At 39.8% G+C, this 19915-nt stretch overlaps 1 protein-coding gene across 1 annotated transcript in view; it reads left to right on the top strand.

The window, feature by feature from the left end:
• Positions 1–19915, top strand: part of trpc7b (transient receptor potential cation channel, subfamily C, member 7b) — a 55322-nt gene that overhangs the window by 23084 nt on the left and 12323 nt on the right. Inside the window, exons 5-7 of the mRNA XM_006781406.3 lie at positions 2564–2780; positions 4079–4312; positions 6833–7097. Coding sequence (XP_006781469.2) covers positions 2564–2780; positions 4079–4312; positions 6833–7097 — 716 coding nt within the window. The remainder of the gene's footprint in view (positions 1–2563; positions 2781–4078; positions 4313–6832; positions 7098–19915) is intronic.

Below are 19915 nucleotides of genomic sequence, written 5' to 3'. Positions count from 1 at the left end.
TAGCTCTGCGACAGGCTGATGACCTGTCCAGGGTGTAACCTTGCCTCTTTTCCTTTGGTTGCTGGGATAGGCTCTAGTCTATCTAGTGACCCTGAATTGATTAGATGGGTGTAAATTTATAAATTATTCATAGTCTTTCTTTACAAGAATTTCAAAAAGTTCCAGGAAATGTCCAGAAAAAAAAAACAAAAGCATTGCCATTTTTGCTTCAAGATCGTTTTCTCTTGCACCTCTAAGTGGATGCCATGGTGCTGTGAAAAAGGGTTAGGTGTTTTACAGAAGGTGTTTGCCCCCTTCCTGGTGTCTTTGTTTCTGTATATTACTGATATATAAATGTTTCAAATCATCAAATAATTTTGATGTTGGATAAAGAGACCCCAAATAAATAAAAAAATGTAGTTTGTAAATAATCATTTCATTTATTAGGCAAAAAAAATCTGTCCTTTTTAAATGATGAATTAACTGTGATTAACCATATTTTTTTGAAAGCTGAGTTCAATTTCACCAGTCTGTGCCTGATTACTGATTACTTAAGTGCTTTTTATCTAACATTCACACTCCAGTGAGTGCATCAGAGAGCAACTGTATTTTGCCTATGGATACTTTAACACACAGACTGGTGCAGCCAATCCTCTGATCATCTTCTGCTCTACCTCCTGAGCTACTGCGACCCCTGTCTGACAAAGTAAAACCGGACCAAAGATCTCAAAAAGCAACACATCATGCCACGATCTAAAAAAAACCCTCAAAAACTGATGAGAAGCAAAGTCATTGACATCTAGCAGTCTGGAAAGGGTTACAAAGCCACTTTTTAAAGCTTTGAGACTCCAGTGAATCACCATCTCCACAAATAGACACTTCATCTGTGACGCATCCAGGAGGTCAAAAAAGAACCCAGAACAGGACTTAAAGAACTGTTGACAGTGAGTAAAGATTATGTGGCTGTGGCCAAAAATCTTATTTGCATTTTCAGTGTGTTTTTAGTAGACGTTATAGTAAAGCTCCACATTGACAGCATCTCCCTGAGGGATCAGTTCACGGTGCAGAACCCTGTGAATGTTTGGGGGAGAAAAAGCATCCTTCAGATTTCTTTCCTCATCTAAAGCACTGAACCTTCAGCTAAAAACTGCTCTCAGCTGCTTGGTCATGGTAAGAGGTCCAGCTATCCAGATCAGCAGTGGACCTTCATGGGTAATACATATCAGTTTTAAAAAGAAGTTCTAGTTTGCTGTCTGTGCAGGTTTGAGATGAAATCACAAGTGATCTTTATTGACATCTTGGGAGCTTCTGCAGCACTGGAAGCTGTCTGCGTATGCCCAAAATGATTATCTTGAACAGGAAATTAGCCAAACTTAAATTGGGTAAGGTTTTTATGGGCTAAATTTTAGAACATTTTGATCACACTTAAGAAACATTATGTATTCTCCCAGGTAAAAAGACCTTATAATAAGAGAAAAAGAAGATCCATCCTGGCTTTAGATGATTTTCACACCAGGCTTCTACTTATTTAATCTGCACATACCTCCTGCTAGCAGCTGCCATTTTGTTGGAGGAGACAAGCTCTTGTCACCATCACACTAAAGAAACCCATGGAGTCTGCAGTCGCCACACAGCAGAAGGTCTGATCTGAGATGACCATCTTATTTAGCCTGAGGAGTGAAATGGATCGGCACAGATGCTGGGAGGGATGAAGGTGTCATGAAGAGGTTTAAAGGAGGTTTTGCAAGGTTAAAAATTACCAGACAACCTCTTCCCCCATGATTTAGCAGTGTGTGTGTGTGGCATGGGAAGAGCTACTGCATCTGATGTATCATTGTTCATGCAGAGAGTAGAGATATCCTGTGGGTAGTTAATATTGAACACAGCAGGTTCAGAGAGTAGCAAATGTTGGGATCTCAAATGCCCGTATGGGGTTAGAAGTGTGCGTGTGTCTAAGTGTGTAAGTGCATTTGTGTGACTTGGCACACTTTTGTGCAATTACAAAAATGCCCCTCTGTGTGGTGGCTTGTTAAATGCTATTTGTGCTGTACCGTCTTGCATTACTTTCGCTCGATGCAGTGCATTTCCACAGGCTCCGCTAATGGTTTGGCATCTAGTTACTCTGGCATTATGTGTGTGTGAGAGTGATCGGTGGTTACGCACATTCATGAATTACAACAGCTGCTGTTTGTCTGCTAAAATGGTGGTGTAGTGGTGCTTTGCAGCGTTTTTTGCTCTCTCTGAGGACCAAAATCTCAGGAACTCTGCAGAAAGCATGATTCATCTCAGTAAATAAAAGCAGATGTTGTGCTTGGCTGCAATTTCGTCTGCCCAAAAAGCACTCAAACATGTTTCTTTACTGTAAAACAGAATTTGTTGGCTATTGTAATCACAGACAGACGGTGAAATTTTGCTTAATGTGTCAATACCCCACTGTTTTTGTTTTTTACAATTTGTTTTCTGATCAGTAAATGCAAATTTAAATTGATATTGTTAATCTATATCTATATTACCATAATTGATTCTTAATATTTGACACATTGGAACATACATTGCGTTAGTTCATGAATCTTTTCACTTCCAGCTTGGTCAGATCCTGCGAAGCCCCTTCATGAAGTTTGTGGCTCACGCTGTCTCCTTCACCATCTTCCTGGGTCTCCTGGTCGTCAATGCTTCCGACCGCTTTGAAGGAGTAAAGAACCTTCCCAACGAGACCATCACAGACCATCCTCGACAGGTGTTCAGGGTCAAAACCACCCAGTTTTCCTGGACAGAGATGTTGATAATGAAGTGGGTATTGGGTAAGTCACCCTTTCAATCAAATCGTATACACACACAGTGTGGCTCTGCACAGTTACAGCCAATTAAAATGCACATCAGTTGATTAGATTAGAATAGATTGTCCCTGTCAAAGCAGATTGTCCAACGTGATAAAAAATAACCTTGATGTGCCGAGTAAGCAAGGCACAGCTAAGTGTGTTCTTTTTTGTAATGCATGCACTTTATTATGTTATTAACCATGAATATACTTTGTCCTAGGTTTGCACATTTTTCTATGCTAATCCAAAGTTTCTTTTCAAGTTTTTTTCTACATACACCTGCACCATAAATCAGTAAACAGTCTGGAAATAGTCAGAAAACTTTTTGCCCACCTTTGATATGAGGTGTAATTCAAGTTTAATAGAGTGCCAGGCAAGTGAATGAAAGCCAAGGTTACAGCAACACAACAAATCATGCTCTTTTATCCTCCGAAGATCAAAAAGAAATTTTCTGGTTGGTACAGCGCAGACAGTAGCCCCGCTGAGTCCTAACGATAACCTGGAGGGAAATTGAGAGGTTGACCTGGGAGGCTGTGCAGAGGAAATATAAGAGGGAGAAACGGAATGAAAGAAAAATGGAAGGAAAGTTGGGAGTAGTTGAGGGCAACAAAAGAAAGCAGAGTAGGGTGTGTGCGTGGAATACAGGAAGGCAGGCGTGAGGAATCGAAGGAGATAGAAGAGGGTGACAGACAGGCAGACAAAGACAAACTTGGTGGATAAATAGCCCACAGCAGTATCTGTCAGAGCTCAGCTGCTTCCCATCTGCTTCCGCTCATGCACACACTTATAACAATATTATGTGTGTGGTCTGTGTATGTTGGTGCACATGTGCCTCTGTTTTTATTTGTTTATATGTAATGGCATCATTTTTTTCCCCATCTACAGTAAATTTTTAGCAGCCGCTGCACATGTGACTGTTTATCTACATGAATCTGTGAGTGTATGTGTGTGCATTGAGTGGTGGCTTAGTTAGATGTGGTAATTGTAATTCCGGTAGCATGCTTTGAAGGCCCAGTAATTGTTAGAGAGATGATACTGATCAGGGCGCCTCCTCTCTAGGCAATTTTAACTGTTTTTTGGCTCCAAATAGAGGATGGAGTGTGTATGTGTTTGCATCCACCTGATCTGTAAGTGCCACACGTCTGAGTGGTTCATTTTCAATTACAAGCTTTGTTGTCGACATCTGTTTGTACGTGCTTCATTTATGCATCCCTATAAGTGCTGGCAACGGCCTCCTTATTTTTGTGTTATTTTTGTCTATATGTGTCTTTTATGTTCAGGCATGATTTGGTCAGAGTGCAAGGAGATCTGGAGTGACGGACCCAGGGAGTATATCATGCACCTTTGGAATGTTCTGGACTTTGGTATGTTATCCATCTTCGTGGCATCCTTCACGGCACGCTTCATGGCATTCCTGAAGGCATCCAAGGCCCAGCAATATGTGGACATGCATGTACCAGATGACGACCTCAGCAACGCCTCACTGCCTGATGAAGTGGCTTATTTCACTTATGGTGAGTAGTCAATAAAAAGAATCATATAAGTTAAATATAAGCTACATTTTTTAAAGATTGCTTGATCAGACTAAGATGTCATGTTTGCAAGAAAAGGCCAATATTATATAGAGGTGCTTGAATCAGTGTTGGGCTACATCAGTCACTGATAAGGAACAGCAAATTAGATGGGTGCAAAAACGCCATTAATTACAGAAACCCGAACTGCACATGATACTAGAAACTGAAAATGTATTTCTTTAGATCCGCAACCATTTTCCAAAACATATTGGCTCATTTTGAATTTGATGGGATCATCAAAAGAAGATTTGACAGGGGGTAACAAAAAGGCTGAAAAGGGAAGTGGTTGTAAAAAGAAACAGCTTGAGGAGCATTTTGCATCTAATTAGGGTAACTGGCGACAGGTCAGCAACATGAGTGGGTATAAACAGAGCATCTTAGAAAGGCAGAGTTTCTCAGAAGATGAGCAGAGGTTCACCAATCTGCAAAAACAAACAAACACATCTACAAATTGTAGAACAATTTCAGTATAAACTCCCCTGTGGAAAAATTGTGAAGATGTCGAATATCTAATCAAAGGAGTCAGAGAGTCTGGAAAAATCAGAGATAAGGCTGAAAATCAATATTGGAATGCCTGTGACCTTCAGCCCCTCAGGCAGCACTGCATTCAAACAAGGTGTGATTCTGCCATGGAAATCATGACATGCGTGAGCTCAATAGCCAAGTACAATACAGGTTAAAGGTCTGTCATGCAAAGAAGAAACAATATGTGAATAAATGTGCCATCTTGTCTGGACCAGAGTGAACTTAAAATGAACATCTCTGATGGTATGAGGTTGCTTTAGTTGTGGTACTGGCAACCTGCACATCTGGAAAGGCACCATCAGTCCTAAAAGGTATATACAGGTTTTAAATCAACATATGCTGCCATCCAGATGACATCTTTTTTCAGGGAAGGCCTTACATATTTATGAGAGAGAATATTAAAGCTATTACAACGTCATAGTAGACGAATCCAGATGCTAAACTCGACCCTCTGTAGTACAGACCTTTCAGGAACTGAAAAAACTTGGCACATTGTGGAACAGAAAACTGGTCTTTTCAGTTACCAGATGTTTACTTGTTGAAAGAAGAGTGGATGCAACACAGTGGTAAACATCACCCTGTCTCAGCTTTTTTGACCCATGTTTGTTGGCATCAAATTCAAAATGAGCTAATATTTTTTCTAAAACACTGCATTTTTTTCTCTCTCTCTCTTTGTTTGTTCTGTTGTGAATAAAATCTGGGTTAATTTTCTTTTTAATTACGTTTTATGCAGCATCACTACTCCTTCAGAATTGGGGTTGTCACCTGGAGATCTTCACAGTAATAAAACAATCCCTGCAATGCTTGATTTGCTGCTACACACATGCCTACTGCAGTCAGATGATCAGAATGAGTGAAAAAAAGAATGACAAAAAAATCAACATTATCCTTAATCCCTGAATGATAAGCATGCATTCAGTTAAACACCAGGACAAAAACATGCCTCCACCATAGCAAACCCTGCCACAGGCTGCAGCCCACTGCACTGTGCACTTAGCGGTCCACTAATAGAACCTTCATCAGTGCTGTCATCTGGTGGCCTGACTCTGTCATGACATATCAATAAATCAATAAAGCTTTCTATTACTGCACTCTCACATATAATCCTCATAAACCTTCCCCTAAATGTCCCAATATCTGTAAAGGTGTAAAAATGTTATACTAATAAACTATGATTTTGATAAAATAGTGACTCATCTCTCTTGTATCTTACATTGCCACCTAGCCACATCAGTCTCCTCTGATATCTCAGTTATTTCCTGATCTCCCTCTCTCTATGTGTCCTTACTTCTCCTTGGACACACTATCCCTTTATCCCTTCCCTTTGCCGTCCACACAGCTCAAACTAATTTCTTTCCCTCCTCTTGCTCCACTCGCTCTTCTCTTCAAACTTTAAGTCTGACTTTCGTTTTTCCATTCCTCACTTAATCCATCTTCTTACTGCACCGTCTCCTTCGTCGAAATCCGTGCTTCTTAAAGCTGAAATTATTCTTCATAGAAACATATCTTACAAACATTTGGATCGCACAACAACCAGAGGTTTACTCAGTGCGCTGTAACCAGAAAGACTTTGAATAGCAAGCAATGAGTGACAAACTGCATGTGCACAGTAGAGTTTAAGGTAACACCGCTTTAACCCCTTCTTATGTAATGTTTAATATTTGGTTTATAAAGTGCTAGTACATATTTAGCATCAGCAACAGTTTGAAACAGTTATTAGCAGATATTTAAATCTTGAATCCCTCCAAGCTGGCTTCTGAATTAAAATATGAATATCATTTCAGCACTAATTACAGAATTTGTTTAACATATCAGATTTTATTTAGTGTAGTTAATTAGGTGAAAAAAATGGCCAAAGATCCCTTTTAATGTCTGATTTGCTAATAAAATTATAATATTACAAAGCAACCATTCTGTGGCTTATTCTCCCTCCAGCCAGAAACAAGTGGCGCCCATCAGATCCTCAGATCATCTCAGAAGGCCTGTACGCCATCGCTGTCGTTCTGAGCTTCTCTCGCATCGCCTACATACTGCCAGCCAATGAGAGCTTCGGACCCCTGCAGATTTCACTGGGGCGCACAGTCAAGGACATCTTCAAGTTTATGGTCATTTTCATCATGGTGTTTGTGGCCTTCATGATCGGCATGTTCAACCTGTACTCATATTACCTCGGAGCAAAGTACAACCCTGCCTTCACCACGTGAGTTATACCTGGCTGTCGGAGTGGAGTAGTATGTGCTGGGAGAATGTGTGTGACTATGTGTGGTCTGACCATCTCTCTCCATTTCTGAAATTTTGTCCCTTTCACTTCTCCAAAACTTTTCAGAAATATGGTGCAGCATTTTAAAACGCAACCCCGCACTGATCATTTTACATAAGACGGCAAAAGGGAAAAAACAAATCTGTTAAAGTATTTGATTTGGACACCATGTTTTTATTACTGCAAGATGAAACCCCAAGGACAGTATAAGACATGCCCTTTTGACTGAGGTTGTTCATTAAATCTGTGGTCTTATCAGAAGCAGAGATCGAACTTTAATCTACCCTCAGGCAATCAGTCTATTTGGTTAAATATAATAAGGAGAAAGTGTATTGGATACGCTGTTACTAAAATCTCAAGACACTGGTGAACTGTGATTTGATTTCATAGCTTTAACAAAATTGTGGATATGACACCAGTCATTTCCCTATCACCATTTTGTGTTTACTGAGCAAACCACTCTGCTACCGTGACCAAAAGAAAAATGAAATGAAACTGACATGACAGTAAGAGATATCAATGTCAGATTCAATCTGAGCTCTGGGAATTGCATCAATATTGATATCATTTCAAGGCCAGTACTGTCTGGAAGGAAAATGATACGGCAACTGGTTAATTATGAGGCCAAGCATTTCGACCTACTACTAAGATTTGAGCATATCAAAGCAACAAAAGCAGCGAGGAGAGCCTGCTCCACATTTGTGCCAGGCAAGACGCAGTGGGCTCTATTAACCAGAAAGTAGACAGTGTTCTGTCTTTATCCTTGTTCTTTACACTATATTCTTCATGCAAAGTAAAATATTTTAAGCTTTTTTTATTTTTATTTTGATGATTATGGCTTATAGCTTCCTGTAAATCATAAATCCAGTATCTCAGATTATTAGAATATTTACTATGATTAATTAAAACTGGATTTACAGTACAAGAATATCCAACTTCTGTATACAGTCAATGCTCTGTTAAGGCTTCTTTACTAAGAGTTCTTGCATTAATGCAGCATGGCATGGAGGTGATCAGCTTGTGGCACTGTTACTGATGTTCAGGCTGCTTTGCTGGTTTTCAGCTTCTCTGTATTTGTAATTCAGCTGTTTCTCATCTTCCTCTTAATAGTGCCCAACAGATTATCTATGTGATGCAGGTCAGGTGACATAGCTAGCCAAACAAGCATAGTAATAACATGGCCAGGAAACCATGTGGAAATAGGTTTGGCACACTGGGCAGGTGCTAAGTCCTGCTGAAAACGTTAACGTGCATCTCCATACAGCTTGAAGTGAAATGCTCTAAAATCTCCTGGTAGCTGCATTGTCTTTGGACTGGCAGATGACAGGCATCACAAATCATCACAGACTGTGGAAAATTCACTCTAAACTTAAAACACATTGGATTCTGTGCCTCTCTAATCACCAGACTTTAGGACCTTGATTTCTGAATTAAATGCAAAATTGACTTTCATCTGAATAGAGGACTTCGCCAGCAATTCAGTTGTTTTCATCCTTAATCGACAGACATTTCTGGCTCAGGCTCTCATTCAGGACTGGCTTGATATGAATGCAACAGTTGTTGCCCCTCTCCTGAAGATGTCTGTGTATGGTGGCTCTTGTTGCACTGACATCAGCCTCATCCATCCCCATGAAGCTCTCCAACATTAATATTCTTCGACTGGGCACTCTCTGAACAGCCAGCCTTTTTTCAGCAATTACCCTCACATGGAGGCTGTCGATGATGATCATCATCATCTGGACAGGTATCAAATCAGCAGTCATCCCGATGATTGTGATATGTGGCGTCTACTGAACAAGACCAAGAGAAGTATAGTACTTACACCATCTGAATGAGTTATAAATCATCTAAAAATCTTTAAATGCTTGAATATTTCACTTTACATGTAATTCACGTATAACCATTTAGAAATGAACCTTTTTTAAAAAATATATACAGTATGTACATATCCTCTTGCACCCTCTTGCTATTAGTCCTCATTCTGCACACACAAACTAACCAGGATGAACTCTGATGTTCCATAATTAAAAATCATGCAGTTGAAATTCTGCTTTTTGAATGCACTTCACTTCATTCAAGTGCTGCCTTCATGGTATTATCAGGGTCATTCATTTCAAATATGGAAGTGCACTGTTTAGCTGAACAACTTGTACTAACTGTCTGGTGCCATAAACCACCTATACAATTTTTAAAGATTCACTTTCATACAAATCATTTGTTTTGCAGTATAAATCTGCTTATAAAGCAACTGGATGCATCAACAAATCATTCTCAATCTTAGTTATTCTGCCTTTTTTTCTTCATTTTAGCTTCTCCGTGTCTCTGCTCACCCATCCTTTCCTATCAGCTGCGATCAAAGTGGCAGCGGATGTTTCGCTGTCATTGTCGGATATTTGGAGGAAAGTTATCTGTCTTAGATTGCTGACAGAATCATTCTGTTTATCATCACTCATCTGAGAAAGAAAACACTCTCTGAGGTCTCGCTCTGTCACCTATCATTACTCATTTTCTAAGAGAAAGACATCTACAGATTTAAATAGCTCACATTACAATATATCTGCTCAATCCAGTAAAGCAAATTATGTGTTACAAGTTGGTTTGCAATTACTCTGGTATATACTGTTCTCTTATTTACTGAAAAGACAAGAAAATTCTTTCATTGCTTTTTTTTGTCTTGCTTTATTCACCCTCCTAGTTGAAAGAGAGCCTGGGATATTTGTTGAGTTTTGCTAACGGGCCCAAAAAATCTAATTTGTAGATTTAGTGCACCATGATTTTTGCCAGCTTGTGCTGTGATCTTATTTGCTGTTGCTTGTACAGCAGTTCATCACCGCAACACAACCACAGATGAAAAATTAGACTGCATATTGTTAGGATAACCTTAGCAGAGTATTATTACCTTTTTCGCTTTGGCCAGCTGTGCAGTGATTATAATTCAGTGTCCCTGGCAGAATCAACCATGTCAGACTGTTTGATATTCATCTGCCTGCCTGCCGTCTAATCTGCTTGTACACCTGTCAGTCCACCACCGTGCTTTTAGGTCTACATGTCCATTTGGTACAAAAGTATCAGTCTACAAAAACCAGAATGAACACTGCTAAGTGCCAAAAGCAGGTAAAATATCTGTTCAGGGAGTAAATCTGAATAGGCTACCCTCCTGCCTGCCAGATAAATGTTTTTGCCCAAATTGTACTGTAATAAAAGCTACGCTAAGAGCACAGTTCTGCCTTATTTTGATGTCATTTACTGACACTGTTTTCGTCCTCATTTTTCATTTTTTCCCTGCTCTTTGTCAGATTGGCTCTGAACCTGGCAAGACTGCATACAAAACCTGGCTTTAGCCACCATAAAACCCTCCATTGTTTTGTAAAGTCCCATTTGAAGCTCTAAACTGAACATTTTGGTCATCACCATTGTGTTTTTTAAATTGGACAAGATGAGCTACAGGTGATCTGACTGAGAAGCGTCATCTTATCTTAATGAAGCTCATAAAACAAGTGAAATTTAAGTTTTTTGTTTTGTTTTTTTGACATCTTTTAGTGGCCAGAGCTGCTGACCACTGGAAAGAAAACTATTAAATTCTTCTCAACAAAGTCACACAGTGTGATTAGTATTCACAGCTTAAAGCAACATACCCTACAATTTCATCTTTATGTATAGAGAACTTTAAAACAGCCACAGCTGACACAAAGTGCTGTACACTGGAACTAAATAATAAAAATGCATAAGCTATAGATAAAACCAAATAAAAAAGTCAAATATCTAAAAGAAAAACTAAAACTAGCTGGGGTCGAAACATAAAAACAGATGATATCAAATACCAGAAGCAGTGATAGGAATTGCCTGTTATTTGTTTACACCCTGTCCTCATATGTCCCTATCAGCCGTGATGTGTGTATACCCTGGAAGTAATTACCAACTTTATGGCCCACTGAGCATTTGCCTTAAATGCCTTACCTTAGAATCCCTGATGATGAAAGGTGTGTGTCCAGACTTCTAGTGTGCGGGCTCTGCCTCTCTATGCTGACTCGCTTTACACTTCTATGCTGTGCATATACAGTAACCCCTCTGCTGAGTCTCAGCATAGGATCTCATAAGGCTGTGAATTCTGCTTGGCTGCATGCATGGAGCCAGAGATTCAGGCAACGTGATGAGCAGGCAGACAGAGCAAAGAGTTAGCTGACAGAAAGGCGATTTCACCTGTAGAAACAGAGTCTAATGGGGTTGAAATGGTGAAAGATGGCTACAACCCGACATGCCGACATAATGAAGACTTCTCAAAAACCCAGGAACAAGTACAAAAAAAAACACAGTCATTTACTTTGCGAGTGTGTGATCCAGCTCTGTCCATTGTCCTCTTATCACTTCACTCCTCTGCTTTAAAGATCAACATCAAGGCTGATTTTAAAAAAATAAAAAATCTCAACTTCTGCTCATTTTATCAACCTCTGACTGCATTTGGGTGGGTGGGTGGATGGAAGGGAGCAAGGGGGAGGTTGTCCATGAATCCTGGACTCTTGATTGCATACTCTGGCTGGGGGAGCTGTATAAAGATGCTTTTCACATGGCAAAAATCTTAAATTCTGTTGTTGTCAGTTCAGCCACCAGAGGTCAGTCTCACATTCTCACCTAGTCCAAAGTTATGCCAGGACTAAACTGTGCAGAGAAACACTATTTGTTTTTGTTATTGTTATTATTTTTATATATATATAAATGCCATCTATCTGTGCATTATGTATTTTCTATGCCTTTCTCTCCCTTCAAAAGACACTGCCCCATCCATCTCTTTTGTTCCTCGCCATCCAGCAGAGAACTTGCTGTTTGCAGCAGCTTGTGGGTAGTTTACCTAAATTCATAACCTTTTTTTGGACTTTTTTGTGTTTTTAACAACCAAAACTACAAACAATTTGGGATCATAAAATGAAAGATTTAATTTTCCATTTCTTCTTTACCATTCTCGTTGTTCTCTCCCCTTCCTGTCATGTTTCTGACAGCTGTGAAGGCATGCCCAGGCAATGTATTTGTCAGAAAGCCACCATTGCACACTTGCGCAAAAGGGCAGGTGTTGCTTAGTGCTCACACACTAAGCATCGTCATGGATTAACAGTAGCTTGATTATAGTATGACCACCTAGAAGTAACTTAAAACTTTGCAGGGAATAGCATATGATCACCATACGACCAATAGGTGTGGGAAACATTTTAAGAACACAAACAAAACGAGTGTCTTGTGTCATATACTCCCACCATGTTATCTAATATCTATGATGATCATGTCAGTGGTATGGACCCAAATGCAGGAGGCGAAATCGCTTAAACAAAAGCAACCTTCAATCGCTTATAAGCGCTAAATAAACAAAGATCCAAAAAACACAAGGGTGTAAAAAGGGTGTAAAAAGGGCGTCAAAAGGAACACCTCTTAGCAGCACACAAGGGAGTGCACGCAGACACTTTGACAAAGACTAAAGGGGAAGATGGGGCTATTTATACAACAAGGGCTGATTTGAAACAAGAAACATGAGTGGGGCGAGGCACGGGTGAAAACAAAGGAGGGACTAAAACTAATGCAAGGCATGAAAGAAAACCGACCTTCAAAGTAAAACAGGAAATAACTAAAAACCCCACTCTAGACATGGTAACAGAGACAGGAAAAAGAGCCACTAACAGACAGAGAAGACAATGGGAGCCACCAAATTTACCACTAATAAAAATCAAGACGAGAACCAAAACATGAACCAAAACAGCCATCGCTAGAATAACCATACAGTAAAATCAGGAATCAAAGGCTCAGTTATAGCACAAGAAATAAGCTCACAATCTGCTAGAGTAAATATCAAAATAGGAATCACAAATATGACTATATTAATCAAAAATCCAAAACCCAAATGAACAGAACCCAAGACTTGTGACATTTTTAGAAATACAGTCACCGGCCACTTCTCATGTACAGCTTGTTTGTAGGGGTTGAGCCCTGTTTTGCTTATTTCTTCATGGCACAGATTCAACAAGGTGCCGGAAACATTCCTCAGAGATTTTGTAACATATTGACATGATAGCATTACATAGTTGCTGCAGATTTGGCAACTGTACTTTGAGAACATGAATCTCTCATTAGACTGAAATCTGGTGACTGTGTCTAAAAGTTCAGTGTATTGAGCTCATTCAAGGATTCAAGCAGCTTTATTGTCATTCACATCACATGTTTACATGAGGTGGAACGAAATGATGTACACACGGTCCGAGAGGGAAAAGAAACAGAATAACGAAGAACTTTTAAAAAGTAATAAAAAAAATACTTTTTTTTAAATGGATGGTCATGATTAGCAACAATGCTCAGGTGGGATGTGGTATTTAAATTCTTAAAATGTACTAAGGGCCCATAGTATGCCAAAAAAGCCCCCACATAGTTACACCACCACTGCCAGCCTGAATTGTTGATAAAAGCCAGAATCCAAGCGTCCAGGGTCCTTGCAACCAGGCAACATTTTTTCAATCTTCTGTTGCTGAATTTTAGTGAGTCAGTACAAATTGAAGCCTCAGTTTCCTGTTTTAGCTGGCAGAAGTGGCATGCAATGTGTTCTACTTATGTAGCCCATCTGCTTCAAGATTCAACATGCTGTGCACTCAATGCTCTTGTGCATATCTTGGTTGTAATAAGTAGTTATCTGAGTTATTATCTTATCAGCTCGAAGCAGTCTTTCCATCCTCCTCTGACCTCTAGCATCAACAAGGATGCCAAGAGAACTGTCACCCACTGGATATTTCTTTTTCATACCATTCTGTAAACCATAGAAATGGTTGTGCAGGAAAAATCCCAGTAGATCCGCAGTTTCTGAAATAGTCAGATTAAAAGTCACCTTTCTTCCCCTTTTAGATGCTCGGTTTGAACTTCAGCAGATTGTCCTGATCTTGTCTACATGCCTAAGTGGATTGAGTCGCTGCCACATGGCTGATAGACATTTGCATTAATGAGCAGCTAAGCAGGTATACCTGGAAAATGAATTTCTGAGGGCATCTGAGCATTTAGATAGTAGCAAGAACACACTTAATCTATGTTCATATTATTAAGAGATCTTTGGCAAAAATCTTCTCTCCTGTAACTCTACACTACTAAATAGCGAGTTGACAATGGCAGCATCTTCTCCACCACGTGATGAGTGACAAGGATCTCAATTGCCCTCAAAGTAACAGCATTAGCTTTCTAAAAGGGGAGCTGTTATACTCGATGGGCCTCTCCGCTTGTGTTGTGAAGCTGTACTTAGTTTACTGGTGCTTCTTAAAAATTAGAAATGGTTCTCTTTCAGCTCTCTCAGCTGGCAGACACTTATCACCTCGAGATAATTTACATTTCACTGTAAAGTTTCCACTCAAAAACTCTACATAAATGCTTTTATCTGTCCCATATCACTGGCTGAAGTACACATGTGCGCTGACACAAGCGCTTATATGGCACTATCTGCCACAAAAGAGACAGGAAAATGGGGGCAAATATTAACAGTAACAGATTTCTTTTTTGAAAAAGTATAAAACTGCTCACTTAAATTGTAAAAGTATTGTGTTAGTCGTTACAACGAAAAGGTAATTTAAGTAATCTGCTAGTCTCTGCGGCAAAAGGTGTACTACTCAAGCTGGGACGCAGTGGGAGGGATGTGAAAGGAAGAAGCAGCATATGTGAGAGGAGTGAAGCTGAGGATATCGTTTTTCCTCACACCTATATACTCAGTGACACTAGAGCAAAAACTGACTCACATATACACGTAAACACACAGCTTGATAAGGCTTAATGGGGACTGAGCTGTAATAGCCACACCCCGGACCCTATCTCCTGAGGTGTGAAGACACTTCTGACTCACACATTTTAAAAAAAAAAAACCAAAAAGCTCTTTGTTAAGTGCCCACACAGTTATTTTTTCACAAGTGCAAATACACTGTAACACACACACACACACATCCTTGCTGTGTTTGTGTTTACATACTGGGTGCTTATACAGACATGCAAACATTTATGTACAAATCAGTTTACACACACACACACACGCTTTTGATTTGGGCATTGGTGATGGAGCCCTGGACCTGTCTCTATTTTCCAGTTAGTCATGCATGACAACACCGCACAGACATGGAAGAAAACAGAGGCGAGAAGGACAGGGAAGGTAAAAGCTGGATAAAATGAGATGGATGGAGATGGGATTAAATCTTACGGGAAGACTAAAACAGAAAGACATAGCGGTGTGTCAAGGACCTTGAAAATCAAAATCAAAATGTCGCTTACAGTATACCAATGGTGAAGTAAAACAGTGGAATAAATGTAGCAGAATCACAGGGACGGCTAACAGCAGTGCAACAAAGTAAGTGAATGTAGAAGAGGAGGACAGAGGAAGATGGCAGGGATGAGGGATGAGAAGAGAACCATAGGGAACGTTGCAGAGGAGGGTGTTTTTGGCTTGGCTTGTTGTTCAGGCAAAACGCGGGAGACCAGCCAGAAGACGTAGACAAAGGAGGAAGAAGAAGAAGGGAGAGAGAGAACAGGAGAGAATGAGAGAAGGTCACGCAGACTGAGCAACCACACAGGTTTAGCAGAGACTCAGCATTATCGTTTGACAAGGTGGGAAGAAATCAGAATGCAAGTACTGTGAAATAAATCCTGTTACCTAATTTTTTTTTCAGCATTTGATCATTATTGCCAATTCACTTCAATTTTATATACCATAATGACCTTTAAAGGCATGTCACCATATTGAAGTTGCTTTTATAAGAGTGTGTATTTCATTTGTAACGCCACACATAAATACAAGATGAGAGGCATCCGAGACTAAACGTGTATATAAAGTGATAATGCATAAGTTATAATGCAGTGTGAACAGAGAAGAACCGGCAGTGATGAGAATCAGGTTAAAGAGGAGAGTAAAAAATAGCACTTAGATTTACATGCCTGAAGATGCAGGCAGGAGTTTGAAAACAAAGTGCAGACTGGGGGGATTTTTGGAGAGGAAGAGGAAAAAAACAAAGGAACCATGAAAGAAGGTCTGAGGTGATGTACGGGAGTGGAGGGGTAGAGAGGAGAGAGGGATCTTTGTGGAAGAAAGGGGATGTGTGTATAGAAGATAAGAGGTTGTGTGAGAGAAGTCAGAGTCAAAGTGAGAGCAAAAGGGAGAATTTATTAGCTCTGAAGGCGAGGCAGATGTGTCATGTTCAGCCTTTACCAGTCAAGCACATCTGAATGTCAAAATAAGAAGGGGAGACACAATTATAATTAAGGCGAGCCCGACAGAAAGAAGAGAGGCACAAAAGTAACAGAGAAAGAATTCATTCATGTGCTGTGACCAGTAAGGGATTTGAAATGTCGGTGGCAATGCTTTAGACTTTCTGGCAGTATTCAGTGTTTTTCAATAACGTCTTCCATTATCATGACAAATTATGTCAAGCATTCAATTTCCCTCTGGTGAGATTTAGTCCATCTGAAATTTTGATGTCTGACAATAATTGTGTGCAATGAAATTCATTTAATGAGCTACATTAAGAAGCTCCTGCTCAGGCAGATCACACTGCATATGATGATGGAAACACTAAATTTCATTAGGCTAACTCTCCGGTATAATTTCCAGACATTTGCTATTGATTTTTAAAGAAGAAGCCCTTTTGAATGATGAATGATGTGTCAGGCTGATTTTTTTAAAAGTGTCCAGCTGAAGTTTTTAAACAAATGTGCTGTAAATAGGATCTTAACATTTGATGGTCGCGTTCAATACATGGTGCTAAACAGCTTGAAAAAAGAAAACTTTTCAATAAGTTTTTGTTAAGGGTTTGATCCAGTAAATCCAGTAAAGAGCAGGGCAGATACACAAATGTTATCTAGTCTGTAATTTGCCTGCAGTGCATGTCTGCATGTGGGGGATGAGTTAGTTGTGGTTTTGTTTTACATTGCCTGTAAGCAAAGGATGTAATGATAGCAGAAATTTAATGGCCTATATCAATACCAGTAAATACTTGATTCTTTGTTATGACTTTTAAACCCCTAATTTAAAACAACACAACCAAAAGGATTATTTCATATACTTGTACTTGTAGGGTTTATACCTTACTACATAAAGTGCTTTGAGGTGACTGATGTTGTGATTTGGTGCATTATAAAAAATATTCAATTGAATTTGAACAGAAAATTGGACATAAACTCATTGATTTTAAAATCATTTTAAATCAGGTTGTTTATTTAAAATATTAACATTATATTTTATTTAGAAAACACAGACTAAAATGCTGGGATGGTTTCTGAGTAGCCTCCTAATGTTACAATAGGATTTAACATTGGTACTATTATTAGTACAAAGTACTTCCTTTCTCAACTCCACTACTGATTTTTTGATGGTGTAGGTGCTGTGGCGGCAGTTGCATTGGTCTCCATCTTCATTCTGTAGCTTTTGTTGTGCTGGTGGGTTCTCTTCTTTCTCAACAAGGACACATATTTTAATATATACAAATGTCCACACTGACTATGCTACTTAAACAAAAAGAAAGAAAGTACTGACCAACAAAAGTGGCAGGCTATTTTTTCTTATTAAGGTAATTAATTTGCTAGAGTTGTGATCATAATAAATAAAATTCTTTCTCCTAGACCTTTGTCTAATACACACTTATCTAACATGTGGAGAAACTCAAAGCTTGCCTTTTTTGCTACGCTATGACGAGATAATTGCAGCTCCAGGGAAAGAATTAACAAACGACCAGTTCACATTTTTACTGGTAAATGAAAAGTGCAAAGAAAGAACGTAACCAATATCACACATTTTCATAACCAAACAGTGCCAATGCTTATGAAATAGTATAAACCGCACACTGACACAGAGTGTCTGTGAAGGTTCTCAGTCATCCAGGTCATTGTAGTCAAAGGAGCTTGCAAAGAAAAGCGTCTGGACTTCTTTAAGTTGCTTGAAGACGTTTCACCTCTCATCTGAGAACCTTCTTCAGTTCTAAGGTCAAATGGTGGAGAGTCCCAGATTTAAACCTAGTGGGAGTATCTCCCCACAGAGGGACAAAAGGACCCCATGATGATCCTCTAATCGCCTGAGCCAAGGTGTGAAACTGGGTGTGGGTCCCAATCAGCCAGGGTTTCGGGTGAGCTCATTGTGAAACCTGGCCCCACCTTATCATGTGATTTCCTGAGGTCAGATGGCCCAGGGTGTGAGTGGGCGTTAAGGCGTCTGGGGAGGGAACTCAAAACTGGATTATAGATGGCAGAGAGTTGGTGTCGTAAACCACCGCCTCTGTTCAAAGATGGTCGCTCACAGTGGACATAGATGGCTTCTTTCACTCCTCTTTTAAACCATCTGTCCTCTCTGTCCAAAATGTGAACATTGGCATCCTCGAAAGAGTGACCTTTGTCCTTAAGATGCAGATGGACTGCTGAGTCTTGTCCTGTGGAGGTGGCTCTTCTGTGTTGTGCCATGCGCTTGTGAAGTGGCTGTTTGGTCTCTCCAATGTAGAGGTCTGGGCATTCCTCGCTGCACTGTACAGCATACACCACATTGTTAAGTCTGTGTTTTGGCGTTTTGTCTTTCGGGTGAACCAGTTTTTGTCTGAGCGTGTTGCTGGGTCTGAAATACTGTTCCCCTTTCTGTGATGTCATGCTTGGAGAAAACTCCCCTGAGTTTTTCTGATACACCGGCTACATAGGGGATGACAATGTTGTTGCGTCTTTCCTTCTTATCCTCCCTCACTGGTGTCTGATCTTCTTTTCCGTGCCTCTGACACAGAGGCAGAAAAACAGACAGACAGTGATGGAACAGGCAAATTAAAAAAGTTGATGTTGTGCTTGATTCACTAGCAAAAGCCTCTTAATTGCTCATCTTGTGGTGTTGTATTCCCTGCTTAATAAGATTTCTCTCACAGCTTGCCTGAAGATACACACCAGCACATCCCTGTTTTGCGTTGCTCACTTTCTGCCTCATTTTGTATCTCACTGTCAGTCACACCAGTGTAAACACACTCATAAGCAGACACACAAATTGTTTTTGTTCACTTCCCCATGCTTTTTTCCCCCACTGCTTTGTTGTTTGTGTATCAGAAACAGCAATAAACACACGTACACACAAGCAGGAATCTCTTAGGAGTGGCATTCATTCAGTCATTAAAACCTGAGGTGGGAAGTGCCCCACCCTTTTGTCACCATAGTGACAGCTCTTTTGGTGTAATAGGTAGAAAGTTTAACAGAATTTTCTATTTAAAGATGTTTAATCTGTATTTGTCTGAGTACTTATCTGTTTGCAGAACAAGAGAGGATAGGAGAGAAGAAGAGAGGAGAACTGAGGAGGGGAAAGAAGAGGAGACCTGAGGAGAGTAGAGGAGTAGTGATTGGGAAGGAGAATTTAATATCTTACTAATGACTGAAGGGCAGACAGAGAGAGAGAGAGAGAGTCAGAGAGATTCAGAGACACAGAAAGGGGAACATTTGGCTACATTTACATTTATTCATTTGGCCAGTGAAAGTATTGCTGCAGATTAAACAACGATGAGAAATACACGAGGAGAAAAATATTGAAAAAAGAAACGTATACATCAAAAGAATAGATTGAGTGACAGAAATAGCTAAAAGCTGTTGGGATGAAAGATGGAAATAGCGAGTGGGAGGGAGAGAGGGCGATGTGGAGAAAGATATAAAAGCAATGGCAATGGCAATATAATGAGAAAATAGGGGAGAGTGATAGAGCAGCTAAACAAGAGACAAAGATGATAGCAGGAGTCGAGGAGCAAAGACAACGAGAG

The sequence above is a fragment of the Neolamprologus brichardi genome, chromosome 2 (genome assembly GCF_056152115.1).
Source record: "Neolamprologus brichardi isolate AB-2024 chromosome 2, ASM5615211v1, whole genome shotgun sequence".
Taxonomy (NCBI): domain Eukaryota; kingdom Metazoa; phylum Chordata; class Actinopteri; order Cichliformes; family Cichlidae; genus Neolamprologus; species Neolamprologus brichardi.
The sequence above is the reverse complement of the archived record's forward strand: the minus strand, read 5'-3'. Positions and strand labels throughout refer to the sequence as shown.